General features: G+C 36.3%; 2 protein-coding genes across 4 annotated transcripts in view; one reads left to right on the forward strand and one right to left on the reverse strand.

Annotated features, from left to right (window-relative positions):
- The window catches only part of LOC147872737 (uncharacterized), a 32,430-nt gene continuing 13,837 nt past the window's right edge, over positions 1 to 18,593 (forward strand). The window contains exons 1-3 of one of the 3 annotated variants that reach the window (XR_015536838.1): positions 12 to 233; positions 1,672 to 2,184; positions 13,945 to 14,592. The gene's annotated coding sequence lies outside the window, so the exon portion shown is untranslated. Of the gene's footprint in view, positions 234 to 1,671; positions 2,185 to 9,809; positions 10,011 to 13,944; positions 14,593 to 18,593 lie in introns of those variants that run through there. The other 2 variants (XR_015536836.1, XR_015536837.1) reach the window with 2 other exon arrangements.
- Positions 2,233 to 17,858, reverse strand: LOC147872738 (uncharacterized). The gene is made up of 9 exons (XM_087355035.1): positions 17,746 to 17,858; positions 16,475 to 16,570; positions 15,199 to 15,294; positions 13,930 to 14,022; positions 12,654 to 12,749; positions 11,379 to 11,474; positions 10,053 to 10,205; positions 8,417 to 8,623; positions 2,233 to 6,553 (listed from the first exon to the last, which is right to left on the reverse strand). Exons 1-9 carry the CDS (start codon positions 17,809 to 17,811, stop codon positions 6,266 to 6,268), a joined length of 1,191 nt encoding a protein of 396 aa, XP_087211161.1. The 5' UTR covers positions 17,812 to 17,858; the 3' UTR covers positions 2,233 to 6,265.

Consider the following 18,593-nt stretch of genomic DNA (forward strand, 5'->3'; position numbering starts at 1 on the left):
TAGGCCCAATCCTTGTATAGTAGTAGTTGATGATGATGAAAATCGCAGTTAACTACAAGTATACGTAGTATCTTTGATGTAGCAAAGATTAACATGATTTTAATTTTATACGCAGCACTGTTAGACTTGTCACAAAGATGTGTTTGCAGCTTCAAATTCGGTATCTCTGTGAAGGAATATTAATATATTACGTGATGGTAAATGCTACCAATGAGGATAACATACACAGAAAAGTAGGTCCATATGTTCATGTTGTATTTGGACTAAGAATGGAAAAGTAACATGATATTTCAGAAAATTTCATAATGAACATTAATATTTTGTGTAATTCGTGTTGTCATATCATTTGGGATGGACACATGCACTGCGCATGGCGAAGCATAGAATATGAGGGTATGGGTGGATTGGATTCATCTGGCTGAGGATTTGATTCATTGTAGTAGATGTTTGTGATCTTTAAAAGGTAGGAAATTGCATGAATGGCTGAGTGACTCAGTTTATGAAGAGCAAACCGTCCATTTTCTCTAAATCAAACACCATGTTTTAAACCCACAAAAAAATTCATATTTCAATTTTGTGTTGTAAATTAAATGAAACGGTGCCTGTGTTCGTATGAAATCTTGCTACACCGAGATTACAAATCCTACATATGCTTATACAAAAAGGCAGTATAATATTTATCAATACTAAAATCAACGGCACTTTATGTGTTTTGACAAAATGAAGCAAGACATTCTTGTTATTGACTAGTATTTGAATTAAATTGCTTCAGCCCATTCTAATTACTTTAATGTATAATGTTTGGTGTGCATTAATACTAGATTTCACCACTTTTGTAAATTTAGAATTTAAGGTTATGTGGGAACAAGGTTACATCTGTTAGAAATATGCTATGCATATAAAAGTTACATGAGGGTGTGATGAACTTGGTCCTCTATTTCACTTATCAATATGTTTTTCTGACAGTAATCAAATCCCCGTTGACCAGTCTATAACTAGCTTCTTCATGAGCTCAGGATGTAAGGTAAACCAAATGTTACTATAAATATAGTTGTGACCATGTTATTGTTGAAGCAGTTTAGGAAATAAATTCAGATGCCTTTTCTCCTTCAAGTTTTTCAATCTATATGGTGAAGCTAGTGGGGATACTATAATTGCATTATATGCAATCTTGTGGTTTCAGTGCATAACATTCATTAGTACTGATTATTACCAAATTAAAACTTGGCAGATACGACCTCAAATCTTTGATATCATGAAGATGTATGTAGTTGCTAATAAACAGCAAATGTGTTTCCTATAATTTGCATGTTTTTGTTATCATCTGCAACCAATCTAAATTAAATATTTTATCAGTTACCATCATGAAAGAGAATTCAAAGTACAGCTTTTTATGCTTGCCTTGTGGTTAAATGAATATCTTATTAATTAGTAAACATTTACTGTTGAAAGAGGGCTTGTTTGAGGCACTTAAAGGGATGTGGTAGTATGGAAATTATAACAGCCATAAGTCAGAACTACTTATCAAAAACTTGTCTTCAATAAACAGTCTTTCTTGAATCAAATGAAAATATTAACCAATTAATCTGATCAAAAGTCATGCATACTCTTTTAATGCCTCAACAAATTATCTCTGAACAATTATTTTCCTTAAAATGGTACTTTTCTAAGTTGTTACAGCCTGCAGTCTGGTAGACACGGATAGACGTTTCAGAGGTGCTTGTTACCTTCATCATCAGGATGATCATAATTGCCTTGGCAGTGGAGCCAGTAAGAACGTCTGAAACATATGTAAATTTCTACAGGGCACAATATCCGAGAAGACAGAACCAGGAACCAGATGCTGATACTTCAGGGTCCTGAGAGAGCTTCACAGTAACAAGGGACAACTCTGATTATCAGCTGGGATAAACATGACATGGACCACCCCTATTTGCTTGCCGTCAGACAGCATGGCATACTATGTGAAGATGGTTGAGTAGCATACGAGGATGGTCTTTTAATGCACCAGACTGGGATGAGAGGATACCATTCTTGGTGCCGGCCTACAGAACATCAACCCATGACACCTCATGTAACAGCAAGTTGACACAAACAACCAAGAAAGCAGATTTAGTTTTGACATTTACAGGAAACACACTACCGCAGGTCACTCTTGTCATCCATTTAGACACAGATGAACAGGTACGTAGTATTCAGTGAATGGGATAAACACATACCATATGGTGCAAATATATGTAAGGCAAAAGATTTATTACAGAATTCTAATGACAATTCCTTGTCAATACCAACAGAATCAATATCTTTTACATAGGTAATCAAACCAGAAAAATAATCTTTTTAAAAACATTGAAATCCATATGCATTTAATAACACCAGTTAAATTAAGTGAAAAACCATCATAATGATATACATAAGAACAAAGATTTTTAACAATTGGCTTCCCAAGATTACCCCAAAAAGTACTTAGGTCAAACCATATTACAGAGAACAAACATTCTACGAAAACCAATTCAAAATTTGCTCTCTCCTTTATATGACTGTGATGTTGTTCTGAGTTTTGTGCTGTATCAAGTCTTCTGTAGAATCGGAGAATCATACTGTCACCATCTTCAAGCCCTTATTTTTTTACAAGAATCAGTAGAGAAAAATAGTCTCCACCTTCAGGGCTGAATGGCAAGGCCTTTCATATACACAAAAGTACTGCCACCTCTCAACTGACGATGGAGAGAGTCTACAGACACATACTATCTCAATCTGCGGGAACAAAGTACCACCTTGTAGGATGTGAGGTTCTCTCACAGTGGTGAGAACAGAGATGGCTGTCTTCTGGATTGTAGCACCTTGTAATCTGGTAGACGTTTACCAGAGTTTCAGATGTCTTTGCTGCCTCCATCATCAAGGTGATGGCTACTCATCGGCCTGATAATGGAGGCAGCAAAGACCTCTGAAACTGTGGTAAACTTATACCAGTCTTAATACTTTGCATACCGTCTAGTGTATTAGAATATAGAGTAAACAAACCAACAAATATTAACACTATGATGGACACTATTGCCATACGTGTTTTGACCTCAAGAGGTCATCATCAGTGGCATCAGGGAAATTAATACATTTAGTCAAATGGTTCAAACTAGATTCAGAATTAAAAATGAAAAGGTATATGACAAGACTTTTGAAGTGACACTGCACTAGATGCTGTTATTCACAGGAGTAGAATTTGCGCTTAGCTATTGATCCCTTTGTTCAGTGGCCGTAGCTGGTCTCGGCGAGCTATAGTCGCGTCGTCTGTACCTTCGAACTCCAGAACTGTGGGTGAGAGACTGTCAGTTGGAAATGCAAGGGTATATATAAGCTTGAAATCAGGGGGGCCAACTACTAAAAATTTTTTACTTTCTCCTGCTTAATGCTAGGTCAGATAATACGTTAGAATCTTTGGTGTTTTGTTCGTTAACAATGGCCTTGTGTATACTACTTTTGTATATATGGAATTTTTCTAAAATATCTAGCATTTTACCTTTTGGAGCTATTCTTAATATGTCCATGATATCATCTATGGGGCCATATTCATGTCTGTGTTCGAGGATGTGTTGTGCATATTTCGATTTTGTTAAATTGAATCTAATTTTGTGGACATGTTCTTTAAATCTAGTTTTAAAATCCCTACCGGTTTGGCCAATATAGACCTGCTCGCAGCTTCTGCATTTTAATTGGTACACACCACTATTATTGTATTTGTTATCTTGTTTTCTTGAACTGCATTTGATTTTTACGGTATTGTTAACTTTGTATGCTACTTTTACGTTTGTGTTTTTGAATATCTTAGTGAGTGTTCTAATGCTAACTAACTAGATGGCTTACCAAACCCGAAGGTTCATCACCGAATTAATCAAAGCCCTCCACCGGACCCTGTCCTGGGCCAACAAAATCCAGTTTCCTTCAACTTCTATCTCCCATAGATACCACCTGAGATTATCCTCCCATCTATGTCTAGGTCTCCCCAGCGGTCTCTTCCCTTCAGGTTTCCCAACCAGTACCCGTTGCACACCTCTTGTCCCATCCATGCGCGCTACATGCCCGGCCCATCTCATTCTTCTCGACTTAATCACCCTGACAATACTGGGGGAGGAGTACAGATTTTTAAGCTCATCATTATGTAGTCTTCTCCACCTCCATCGTCTTCCCTCTTAGGCCCAAATATCCTCCTCAACACCCTGTTCTCAAACACCTGCAATGTGTGTTTCTCCCTCTGAGTGAGAGACCATGTTTTGCACCCATACAAAACAACAGGCAAGATTATTGTTTTGTACACTTTAATTTTCAGGTTCATAGAAATCAGACGGGAAGACAAAATATTTTGAACTGAGAAGTAGCAAGCATTTCCAGAATTTAATCTCCTCCTAACTTCCTAATGAGTATCATTTTGATTTGTTATTATCGTTCCCAAGTATTTGAACTATGTAACACTTTCAAAGGATTTATTAGCCACCCTAAGATAATTCTGTTGCCTAACTGTCGACGAGGTACTAACATGTACTTAGTTCTTCGTGAATTTTCTTCTAGCCCCACCTGTCTACCAGCCTCTAGTAAAACTTTTGCGTTCCTCTTTATTGTATTCATATCATCCCCCAATAAATTAACATCAGCAGCATATGCCAATAGCTGATGTGTCCCATTCAATTGCAAACCCTCCTGCCTATCTTGGACTTTCCTGATAGCATATTCTAGACCGTTCTTGATGATGAATGTCTCAGATAAATATTTACCTACACGAATTTTGCTACAGCTTTCATTTAAGCACATTTTTATTAGACTTACTAGCTTGTTTTGTATACCAAATTCAATAAGAATATTATACAGCACTTCTCTCTTCACAGAGTCATAGGCTTTTTTGAAATCTATAAATAATCGATGTACGGTCCCACCGAACTCCCATTTTTTCTCTAGTATCTGACGAATGCAAACGATCTGATCAATCGTTGATCTGTTTCGTCTGAACCCACACTGATTATCCTCAATAATTTCATTCGCATATGGAGTTAATCTTGCCAAAAGAATGTTTTACAGAATTTTGTAAGAGGTTGATAGCAGAGAAATTCCTCGGTAATTACCACACTCAGTCTTGTAAAAGTAGCATACAAAGTTAACAACACAGTAAAATTCAAATGCATTTCAAGAAAACAAGATAACAAATACAATAATATTGGTGTGTACCAATTAAAATGCGGAAGCTGCGAGCAGGTCTATATTGGCCAAACCGGTAGGGATTTTAAAACTAGATTTAAAGAACATGTCCACAAAATTAGATTCAATTTAACAAAATCAAAATATGCACAACACATCCTCGAACACGGACATGAATATGGCCCCATAGATGATATCATGGACATATTAAGAATAGCTCCAAAGGGTAAAATGCCAGATATTTTAGAAAAAATCCATATATACAAAAGTAGTATACACAAGGCCATTGTTAACGAACAAAACACCAAAGATTCTAACGTATTATCTGACCTAGCATTAAACAGGAGAAAGTAAAATTTTTTCAGTAGTTGGCCCTCTGATTTCAAGCTTATATATACCCTTGCATTTCCAACTGACAGTCTCTCACCCACAGTTCTGGAGTTCGAAGGTACAGACGACGCGACTATAGCTCGCCGAGTCCAGCTACGGCCACCGAACAAAGGGAGCTAAGCGCAAATTCTACTCCTGTGAATAACAGCATCTAGTGCAGTGTCACTTCAAAAGTCTTGTCATATACCTTTTCATTTTTAATTCTAAATCTAGTTTGAACCATTTGACTAAATGTATTAATTTCCCTGATGCCACTGATGATGACCTCTTGAGGTTGAAACGCGTATGGCAATAGTGTCCATCATAGTGTTAATAGTTATTGGTTTGTTTATACCAGTGTATACAGTGCTACAACCCAGAACACCCATATTTATTTCCACCTTAACACTGAATAGGGAAGCAGTCTAGAGAGAAAAGTACCTCACAACAGAGGCAGGAAACCGACCTGAAACTTCAATAGGCTTCTACTAGACTAGTGCTGCACAAATCCCAGAAGACAACCATCTTTAATGTATTATAAATATATGGTTTGTGCAGACAGAAACAGTGCTTATTACTTTATTATCACTCTTGTGGCGGTGATTGTATTGTGTAAAGTAGTAAGCACTGTTTCTGTCTGCAACAATATGATGCATCATGATCTTCCATTATTGTTGGCATGTAAGATTCCAAACAAAAACAATCCCCTTCACTATTCTTTTTGTTTCGCTCCTGCATGTTTACGTTTCTGGAGGAACCAGGGGAAAAGGTTTTTCCTCTTCTTATTTTGTTCCTGTACAACTGCTGACATGGGGGATACATTCTCCTTTATTTTATCTTCCTTCTGCATCGTCACTGGCATGGCAGATTCACAAGAAGATGCATTCTCTTCTCTTGTATCTCCCTCCTGCTCCTGCAGCACTGATGGTACAGAGGATTCAGAAGAAGATGAATAAACTTCATTTCTTTCCTCCATTATTGTTGGCTTGGGGACAAACTTCTGTAACATTGAAACATTTTAAGCATGACCCAACAATGTTATGGATGGAACAATTTTACCAAGTACACAGAATATCATAACAGTTCTTTTCTGTTCCTATAAGTTAGCAAGTTATGAAATGTATGCACACAATTCTAAAAATGTCATATTAACAACTATGTTCAGTGACGACAGAGTTGTCCGGCAGAATCGATATACGGAAAGAATTTGCTGTTCACATGACACATTTCTCATGCCATAGACAGAAATTGTACGTAAGTATCAATACAAATAGTAAATGTGTATATAACCATACAGGCACAAGAAAAGTTGCTTATATTTTCAAACATGCGTCAAACTGAATTTGGGTATAGTTGCTAGCACCTCAGAAATTTACAGAGCTCTTTTGCTCTGATGGACTGCAGCACTAGAGAGTATGAGAGTATTTACAACAATTTTCCAAACATGAATTAAAATTTACAAGATTGATTAATGCATTTTAAAGTTGGAGAGATGGATTAATGGACACTTCACACAGCTCTTAACCCTTTGCGGTCATACGTTGGGCTGAGTCTGACATTTAAAAATCGGAGTTCCGGTCTGATGTCGGACTGAGTCTGCCACATATTTTACGAATTTTTTACGTTATCTGGAGTCAAACTGAGGCTGCCAAACAGTGTCAGCATATCATTCAAGCCTTCTTCTTTGCACTAATTCAATCATAGTTTTCCTTGTAAGACTGTGTGTACCTTATAATAGTGAAAGAAGGCAGCGGAGAAATGTCATCTTATTCTGACATGTGTCCAAAGAAGCCAGGACTCCACACCAAGTGTTTTGCCATACATCTTATAGTGAAGGAATACCATCGGGTGTGTTGCTGTCATATTTACTTAGAATAGAAGTATTTTATATCTGATCAAGTTATAAACAAATATCCCTTCTTCCTAGTAGGGAATTATATTTTTTTAATTATCTTTGATGCATACAGCAATCCACCACTGACATATGCATATTCATTCGTCTTCTTATCAAGCATTCTTCATGTGTAGTGACTTCATCGTTTACACTTTTATGGTGCTGAACTGGTCTTGATCTTCTGAACATAATCGGTGCGACAGGAAGCACAGTTCTGAGATTATGAAATCCAATGCTTATACATCGTATATCTGCATGCAATAAGAGATGTTTAGATGTCGCCAAAGTCATGTCTATTGACTTGGACTTGCTTTATTCTCTACTGAATGACTGAATTTGGGTATAGTTGCTCTGACCTCAGAAATTTACAGTTTTTTGTTGCTCAGTTGGACTGCAGGACTGGTGAGTATGCGAGTATTTATAACAATTTCCCAAACATAAATTAAAATTTACAAGATTGATTAATACATTTTAATGTTGGTGAAATGGATTAACGGACACTTCATACAGCTCTTAAAGAGGGCTTTTCTAAAGCAGGTGCGTTATTCCTTAATTGCTATAAAAGTAATTATTACCTTCATTTTCAATAGCATCATAGTGTAATTACTAATCCAGTTTGATTACACCGAACAGCAACCAATACGAAATATTTTAATAAGGGATGTATGAATTTTCAACACACTGTACCCACGTGGAACTGCACATTTCATCTTCATAGAGAAATGAAGTCCACTGTCCTGTTTTCTGGATCCTAATTCAGTGGGGTGAGATTAAATTACATTTTTCTGGAACTGCTGCCTCTATCAGGCCACATGTCCACATCCTGTAATGATATATGTTGTAATATGGTGCAGTGGTGGAATATTGACAGGGAAAAACAGAACAACTAGGGGAGAGTAACTTGGGCGAGCGGTTCTTTTCAAATGCCATTTTAGTTATGCTATATTCTACACTTAAAATGTCTCTTACCACCCCTGTTTCGCCATCGTCCTCTTTCAGCCGCTGTCGAGTTGCTTCTTCATTACCTTCTCGAATTAAGTGATTATCCACTTCAGTAGGGAATGTGGATTGGTCACTTAACTCATTTGAGCCAGTCTTTTGCAAGATTTCTCTGTCTTTGCTGCAAATTTCTTCCTCTCCCTCTATTATTTCTTCATTTAAACAAAGCGTATTCTCCTGAAACATAAATTAAAATTTACAAGATTGATTAATGCATTTTAATGTTGGTGAAATGGATTAACGGACACTTCATACAGCTCTAAAAGAGGGCTCTTCTAAAGCAGGTGCGTTATTCCTTAATTGCTATAAAAGTAATTATTACCTTCATTTTCAACAGCATCATAGTGTAATTACTAATCCAGTTTGATTACACCGAACATCAACCAATACGAAATATTTTAATAAGGGATGTATGAATTTTCAACACACTGTACCCACGTGGAACTGCACATTTCATCTTCACAGAGAAATGAAGTCCACTGTCCTGTTTTCTGGATCCTAATTCAGTGGGGTGAGATTAAATTACATCTTTCTGGAACTGCTGCCTCTATCAGGCCACATGTACAAGATTGATTAATGCATTTTAAAGTTGAACAGATGGATGAACAGATACTTCATACAGCTTCACTGAACCAGGGGCATTATCTCCTAACTGCTATAAACGTAATTATTACTTTCATTTTCAAACAATTTACAAAATAAATAACAGTGAAACACATTCCCACAACTAATTCAGAACTTGAACAGTGCCACAATATTTCTGCAGATCATTCCAGGCATTGTCTACTATTGCTAGGAACAATTTAAAACAGAAAAACTGTTTCTAGAGTTTCACAATTACTGTCCCATACAATTTGTCTTTCGCGCGAAGTATTTCACAGAGTGGAAAGACATAGTACATGACTACTTACAACAAGAACTACATTGATTTACAGATAGAATTTTACTGTAGTTCAGGGCAGCAAGATCAAGAGTAATTTTGTCAAACAAACAGTGCGCCAGACGAAAGATTGTCAATTTATTTGCCAGAGGATTATCAGGAAGTGCACCTTTAACCTTATTCTGCAAAGTTCAGTAGGAACAAAATACTAGGTAGTGTTCAACAACGCATGCTTCTAGTACTGGAATTTGTTTAAAAACAACTAATGGACTGGCATGAGCAGCTCATAACACAATATGACATGTGTGAGCACTTGTATAGTTGCAGCAATATTGTGCACTTACTAATCCATCCAAATGTATAGAATTGCTACATCAGTACAAATGTTAGTATGGGGCAAGTGACTTTTCGATCACACAGTACCTATGTGGAACTGCAAATTTTATCTTCATGGAGAAATGAACTCCAGTGACCTCTTTTCAGGTTCAGAATGGAATGGGGTGAGATTACATCTCTGTGGAACTGCAAACCCTAACAAGCCCTTTGTCCACCTACCAGATGGCAAAATGATTCAATATGCATCAGTGGCAGAATAATACTGACAAGAGAAAATGGAATTATGGCAAAACCTGTGTCACAGCCTCATATCAAATACAATTTCAGTTACACTATATTCTAAACTCAGATTCTGTTGCTAGTTGTTCGTCTTTGCTCTGTCTCACTCACCTGATTACCATCGGTGTATTCCTTCTCGGATTCACTGCCATCATCTTCTGTCACACAATTTCCATTTTCCACTTCATTACCTCCACTGTTTCCATCGATCACTGATTCAATGCGACGTAACATATCATCTATCTGTAGCTCTTGGCTGCGAATCTACAACCAGGAGAAAACAACATTTACACACATGTCTGATATTTGTTGTAAGATATCAATTAAATTTGGTATTTACAGTACTTACATAGACAAGGACATGTTCACATTGCTCTACGCATTTGATTCTGTTGTAAGTGGATTAAATTTGATGACATTGGTAACTAAAACCTGTATGATAATGATATAAAGGCTGTTCTAGCCAGTAAGTGAGAGGTATGCAACATAGAGCCCATGGACTGCATGTGGTGAACAGAACAAAATATTTGGCTCATGAGTCTGTCTAGTTTTCTATAAAACAGGTTCATGTCAAAATAAAACACAGTGCACTTCCCAACTTTAACTGAAAGAGGTAAATGTCTCTTTCATTGCAACAGAATATGAACCTCAAGTTCATACTTGAGAGAAAATATTCCAAGGCTTTATAACACACTTCTTATGAATATCTGTTCAGAGGCTCTTGAGTTTTTACATGCAGAAAGATAAAGAAGGTAAAACTAATAGGCATAAATCTTAGAGCTACTGATTGTGAACATAACCAGAGGAAAAGTATAAAACTTAGTAATAATTTCAGGCTTTCTTTCTTTTACATCTGACAATTCATTATGAGTTCCTTCGTTTGACGACTCTTTGCAATCACCTGCAATAGTTTTTAAGACTCAAGTGTCAAGAAAAGAAATAACTCATGGCAGAATTAACACACTGAGAGGTATATGGCAATGAGTAAGCTTGGTCACTGTTAAATAAGCACACACATAAATATGCATAAACTGAGCGGAATTCAAACCAATGAAAGTAGCGTTCATTCCAGCCTAAATCTGACAACTCTTTGGCAAATACTGGCCACGGCTCATTCCCTTCTATTGCCAAATGGCCTTTAAGAAACAGACTACAAGGAACTAGCTACTGTCATCAATGCAAATTCAGCTCACAGTGGCCACTTATAAAAACAGCACTGTATCTAACAAAAGATATTTCATTCCATGTTAAAATTACTACCCATGACATGTAGTGACAGAATTCCTAAAATAGTACTTCAAAAACCCCCTATGATTCACTTATGACATTTTTGAGGAACATAACACTATGTGTTGTGATTATCGCTAAAAGTATAAAGGGTTATAAAGCATTTATGTGATAGCGTGGACAAAAAGCCAGTAAGGGTTCTATACATACTGATTCCTGACATAGTGATTGCTGCAATTCAACTACCCGCAACACTGATTCAATGCGACGTGTCATATCATCTATCTGTAGCTCTTGGCTGCGAATCTACAACCAGGAGAAAACAACATTTACACACGTGTCTGATATTTGTTGTAAGATATCAATTAAATTTGGTATTTACAGTACTTACATAGACAAGGACATGTTCACATTGCTCTACGCATTTGATTCTGTTGTAAGTGGATTAAAATTGATGACATTCGTAACTAAAACCTGTATGATAATGATATCAAGGATGTTCTAGCCAGTAAGTGAGAGGTATGCAACATAGAGCCCATGGACTGCATGTGGTGAACAGAACAAAATATTTGGCCCATGAGTCTGTCTAGTTTTCTGTAAAACAGGTTCATGTCAAAATAAAACACAGTGCACTTCCCAACTTTAAGTGAAAGAGGTAAATGTCTCTTTCATTGCAACAGAATATGAACCTGAAGTTCATACTTGAGAGAAAATATTCCAAGGCTTTATAACACACTTCTTATGAATATCTGTTCAGAGGCTCTTGAGTTTTTACATGCAGAAAGATAAAGAAGGTAAAACTAATAGGCATAACTCTTAGAGCTACTGATTTTGAACATAACCAGAGGAAACGTATAAAACTTAGTAATAATTTCAGGCTTTTTTCTTTCTTTCTTTTACATCTGACAATTCATTATGAGTTCCTTCGTTTGACGACTCTTTGCAATCACCTTCAATAGTTTTTAAGACTCAAGTGTCAAGAAAAGAAATAACTCATGGCAGAATTAACACACTGAGAGGTATATGGCAATGAGTAAGCTTGGTCACTGTTAAATAAGCACACACATAAATATGCATAAACTGAGCGGAATTCAAACCCATGAAAGTAGCGTTCATTCCAGCCTAAATCTGACAACTCTTTGGCAAATACTGGCCATGGGTCATTCCCTTCTATTGACAAATGGCCTTTAAGAAACAGACTACAAGGAACTAGCTACTGTCATCAGTGCAAATTCAGCTCACAGTGGCCACTTATAAAAACAGCACTGTATCTAACAAAAGATATTTCATTCCATGTTAAAATTACTACCCATGACATGAAGTGACAGAATTCCTAAAATAGTACTTCAAAAACCCCTATGATTCAACTATGACATTTTTGAGGAACATAACACTATGTGTAGTGATTATTGCTAAAAGTATAAAGGGTTATAAAGCATTTATGTGATAGCGTGGACAAAAAGGCAGTAAGGGTTCTATACATACTGATTGCTGATATAGTGATTGCTGCTCTTCAACTACCCGCATCACTGATTCAATGCGACGTGTCATATCATCTATCTGTAGCTCTTGGCTGCGAATCTACAACCAGGAGAAAACAACATTTACACACGTGTCTGATATTTGTTGTAAGATATCAATTAAATTTGGTATTTACAGTACTTACATAGACAAGGACATGTTCACATTGCTCTACGCATTTGATTCTGTTGTAAGTGGATTAAATTCGATGACATTGGTAACTAAAACCTATATGATAATGATATAAACGCTGTTCTAGCCAGTAAGTGAGAGGTATGCAACATAGAGCCCATGGACTGCATGTGGTGAACAGAACAAAATATTTGGCCCATGAGTCTGTCTAGTTTTCTGTAAAACAGGTTCATGTCAAAATAAAACACAGTGCACTTCCCAACTTTAAGTGAAAGAGGTAATTGTCTCTTTCATTGAAACAGAATATGCACCTCAAGTTCATACTTGAGAGAAAATATTCCAAGGCTTTATAACACATTTCTTATAAATATCTGTTCAGAGGCTCTTGAGTTTTTACATGCAGAAAGATAAAGAAGGTAAAACTAATAGGCATAACTCTTAGAGCTACTGATTTTGAACATAACCAGAGGAAACGTATAAAACTTAGTAATAATTTCAGGCTTTTTTCTTTCTTTCTTTTACATCTGACAATTCATTATGAGTTCCTTCGTTTGACGACTCTTTGCAATCACCTTCAATAGTTTTTAAGACTCAAGTGTCAAGAAAAGAAATAACTCATGGCAGAATTAACACACTGAGAGGTATATGGCAATGAGTAAGCTTGGTCACAGTTAAATAAGCACACACATAAAAAATATATAAACTGAGCGGAATTCAAACCCATGAAAGTAGCGTTCATTCCAGCCTAAATCTGACAACTCTTTGGCAAATACTGGCCACGGGTCATTCCCTTCTATTGCCAAATGGCCTTTAAGAAACAGACTACAAGGAACTAGCTACTGTCATCAGTGCAAATTCAGCTCACAGTGGCCACTTATAAAAACAGCACTGTATCTAACAAAAGATATTTCATTCCATGTTAAAATTACTACCCATGACATGAAGTGACAGAATTCCTAAAATAGTACTTCAAAAACCCCTATGATTCAACTATGACATTTTTGAGGAACATAACACTATGTGTAGTGATTATTGCTAAAAGTATAAAGGGTTATAAAGCATTTATGTGATAGCGTGGACAAAAAGGCAGTAAGGGTTCTATACATACTGATTCCTGATATAGTGATCGCTGCTCTTCATCTACCCGCATCAGTGATTCAATGAGACGTATATCATCTATCTCTTGCCCTTGGCTGCAAATCTACAACCAGGAGAAAACAACATTTACACACGTGTCTGATATTTGTTGTAAGATATCAATTAAATTTGGTATTTACAGTACTTACATTGACAAGGACATGTTCACATTGCTCTATGCATTTGATTCTGTTGTAAGTGGATTAAATTTGATGACATTGGTAACTAAAACCTGTATGATAATGATATCAAGGATGTTCTAGCCAGTAAGTGAGAGGTATGCAACATAGAGCCCATGGACTGCATGTGGTGAACAGAACAAAATATTTGGCCCATGAGTCTGTCTAGATTTCTGTAAAACAGGTTCATGTCAAAATAAAACACAGTGCACTTCCCAACTTTAAGTGAAAGAGGTAAATGTCTCTTTCATTGCAACAGAATATGCACCACAAGTTTATACTTGAGAGAAAATATTCCAAGGCTTTATAACACACTTCTTATAAATATCTGTTCAGAGGCTCTTGAGTTTTTACATGCAGAAAGATAAAGAAGGTAAAAGTAATAGGCATAACTCTTAGAGCTACCGATTGTGAACATAACCAGAGGAAAAGTATAAAACTTAGTAATAATTTCAGGCTTTCTTTCTTTCTTTTACATCTGACAACTCCCTATGTGTTCCTTGGTTTGACAACTCTTTCCAATCACCTGCAATAGTTTTTAAGTCTCAAGTGTCAAGAAAAGAAATAACTCATGGCACAATTAACACACTGAAAGGTATATGGCAATGAGTAAGCTTGGTCACTGTTAAATAAGCACACACATAAATATGCATAAACTGAGCGGAATTCAAACCCATGAAAGTAGCGTTCATTCCAGCCTAAATCTGACAACTCTTTGGCAAATACTGGCCACGGCTCATTCCCTTCTATTGCTAAATGGCCTTTAAGAAACAGACTACAAGGAAATAGCTACTGTCATCAATGCAAATTCAGCTCACAGTGGCCACTTATAAAAACAGCACTGTATCTAACAAAAGATATTTCATTCCATGTTAAATTTACTACCCATGACATGTAGTAACAGAATTCCTAAAATAGTACTTCAAAAACCCCTATGATTAACTTATGACATTTTTGAGGAACATAACACTATGTGTTGTGATTATCGCTAAAAGTATAAAGGGTTATAAAGCATTTATGTGATAGCGTGGACAAAAAGCCATTAAGGGTTCTATACATACTGATTGCTGATATAGTGATTGCTGTTCTTCAACTACCCGCATCACTGATTCAATGCGAAGTGTCATATCATCTATCGGTAGCTCTTGGCTGCGAATCTACAACCAGGAGAAAACAACATTTACACACGTGTCTGATATTTGTTGTAAGATATCAATTAAATTTGGTATTTACAGTACTTACATAGACAAGGACATGTTCACATTGCTCTACGCATTTGATTCTGTTGTAAGTGGATTAAATTTGATGACTTTCGTAACTAAAACCTATATGATAATGATATAAAGGCTGTTCTAGCCAGTAAGTGAGAGGTATGCAACATAGAGCCCATGGACTGCATGTGGTGAACAGAACAAAATATTTGGCCCATGAGTCTGTCTAGTTTTCTGTAAAACAGGTTCATGTCAAAATAAAACACAGTGCACTTCCCAACTTTAAGTGAAAGAGGTAAATGTCTCTTTCATTGCAACAGAATATGAACCTGAAGTTCATACTTGAGAGAAAATATTCCAAGGCTTTATAACACACTTCTTATGAATATCTGTTCAGAGGCTCTTGAGTTTTTACATGAAGAAAGATAAAGAAGGTAAAACTAATAGGCATAACTCTTAGAGCTACTAATTTTGAACATAACCAGAGGAAATGTATAAAACTTAGTAATAATTTCAGGCTTTCTTTCTTTCTTTCTTTTACATCTGACAATTCATTATGAGTTCCTTCGTTTGACGACTCTTTGCAATCACCTTCAATAGTTTTTAAGACTCAAGTGTCAAGAAAAGAAATAACTCATGGCAGAATTAACACACTGAGAGGTATATGGCAATGAGTAAGCTTGGTCACTGTTAAATAAGCACACACATAAATATGCATAAACTGAGCGGAATTCAAACCCATGAAAGTAGCATTCATTCCAGCCTAAATCTGACAACTCTTTGGCAAATACTGGCCACGGCTTATTCCCGTCTATTGCCAAATGGCCTTTAAGAAACAGACTACAAGGAACTAGCTACTGTCATCAATGCAAATTCAGCTCACAGTGGCCACTTATAAAAACAGCACTGTATCTAACAAAATATATTTCATAGCATGTCAAAATTACTGTCCATGACATGTAGTGAGGGAATACCTAAAATAGTACTTCAAAAACCCCTATGATTCAACTATGACATTTTTGAGGAACATAACACTATGTGTTGTGATTATCGATAAAAGTATAAAGGGTTGTAAAGCATTTATGTGATAGCGTGGACAAAAAGGCAGTAAGGGTTCTATACATACTGATTCCTGATATAGTGATCGCTGTTCTTCAACTACCCGCATCACTGATTCAATGCGACGTGTCATATCATCTATCTGTAGCTCTTGGCTGCGAATCTACAACCAGGAGAAAACAACATTTACACACATGTCTGATATTTGTTGTAAGATATCAATTAAATTTGGTATTTACAGTACTTACATAGACAAGGACATGTTCACATTGCTCTACGCATTTGATTCTGTTGTAAGTGGATTAAATTTGATGACATTCGTAACTAAAACCTATATGATAATGATATAAAGGCTGTTGTAGCCAGTAAGTGAGAGGTATGCAACATAGAGCCCATGGACTGCATGTGGTGAACAGAACAAAATATTTGGCCCATGAGTCTGTCTAGTTTTCTGTAAAACAGGTTCATGTCAAAATAAAACACAGTGCACTTCCCAACTTTAACTGAAAGAGGTAAATGTCTCTTTCATTGCAACAGAATATGCACCTGAAGTTCATACTTGAGAGAAAATATTCCAAGGCTTTATAACACACTTCTTATGAATATCTGTTCAGAGGCTCTTGAGTTTTTACATGCAGAAAGATAAAGAAGGTAAAACTAATAGGCATAAATCTTAGAGCTACCGATTGTGAACATAACCAGAGGAAAAGTATAAAACTTAGTAATAATTTCAGGCTTTCTTTCTTTCTTTTACATCTGACAACTCCCTATGTTGTCCTTGGTTTGACGACTCTTTCCAATCACCTGCAATAGTTTTTAAGTCTCAAGTGTCAAGAAAAGAAATAACTCATGGCAGAATTAACACACTGAAAGGTATATGGCAATGAGTAAGCTTGGTCACTGTTAAATAAGCACACACATAAATATGCATAAACTGAGCGGAATTCAAACCCATGAAAGTAGCGTTCATTCCAGCCTAAATCTGACAACTCTTTGGCAAATACTGGCCACGGCTCATTCCCTTCTATTGCCAATGGCCTTTAAGAAACAGACTACAAGGAACTAGCTACTGTCATCAATGCAAATTCAGCTCACAGTGGCCACTTATAAAAACAGCACTGTATCAAACAAAAGATATTTCATTCCATGTTAAATTTACTACCCATGACATGTAGTGACAGAATTCCTAAAATAGTACTTCAAAAACCCCTATGATTCACTTATGACATTTTTGAGTAACATAACACTATGTGTTGTGATTATTGCTAAAAGTATAAAGGGTTATAAAGCATTTATGTGATAGCGTGGACAAAAAGCCAGTAAGGGTTCTATACATACTGATTGCTGATATAGTGATTGCTGTTCTTCAACTACCCGCATCACTGATTCAATGCGACGTGTCATATCATCTATCGGTAGCTCTTGGCTGCGAATCTACAACCAGGAGAAAACAACATTTACACACGTGTCTGATATTTGTTGTAAGATATCAATTAAATTTGGTATTTACAGTACTTACATAGACAAGGACATGTTCACATTGCTCTACGCATTTGATTCTGTTGTAAGTGGATTAAATTTGATGACATTCGTAACTAAAACCTATATGATAATGATATAAAGGTTGTTCTAGCCAGTAAGTGAGAGGTATGCAACATAGAGCCCATGGACTGCATGTGGTGAACAGAACAAAATATTTGGCCCATGAGTCTGTCTAGTTTTCTGTAAAACAGGTTCATGTCAAAATAAAACACAGTGCACTTCCCAACTTTAACTGAAAGAGGTAAATGTCTCTTTCATTGCAACAGAATATGCACCTGAAGTTCATACTTGAGAGAAAATATTCCAAGGCTTTATAACACACTTCTTATGAATATCTGTTCAGAGGCTCTTGAGTTTTTACATGCAGAAAGATAAAGAAGGTAAAACTAATAGGCATAAATCTTAGAGCTACCGATTGTGAACATAACCAGAGGAAAAGTATAAAACTTAGTAATAATTTCAGGCTTTCTTTCTTTCTTTTACATCTGACAACTCCCTATGTTGTCCTTGGTTTGACGACTCTTTCCAATCACCTGCAATAGTTTTTAAGTCTCAAGTGTCAAGAAAAGAAATAACTCATGGCAGAATTAACACACTGAAAGGTATATGGCAATGAGTAAGCTTGGTCACTGTTAAATAAGCAC

The sequence above is a fragment of the Zootermopsis nevadensis genome, unplaced genomic scaffold (assembly GCF_977971745.1).
Source record: "Zootermopsis nevadensis isolate Lab colony 2312 unplaced genomic scaffold, Znev_1.0 Znev_ptg000024l, whole genome shotgun sequence".
NCBI classification, from domain to species: domain Eukaryota; kingdom Metazoa; phylum Arthropoda; class Insecta; order Blattodea; family Termopsidae; genus Zootermopsis; species Zootermopsis nevadensis.

Bases quoted from the DNA above. Each gene is read 5' to 3' on its own strand.
- LOC147872738 (XM_087355035.1), bottom strand. From the start codon at position 17,811: ATGACACGTCGCATTGAATCAGTGATGCGGGTAGTTGAAGAACAGCAA. The intron at 12,750-13,929 runs GTATGTATAGAA...TCCTGGTTGTAG, and splicing joins GATCACTATATCAGGAATCA to ATTCGCAGCCAAGAGCTACA. The intron at 8,624-10,052 runs GTGAGTGAGACA...TTTATGTTTCAG, and splicing joins AATACACCGATGGTAATCAG to GAGAATACGCTTTGTTTAAA.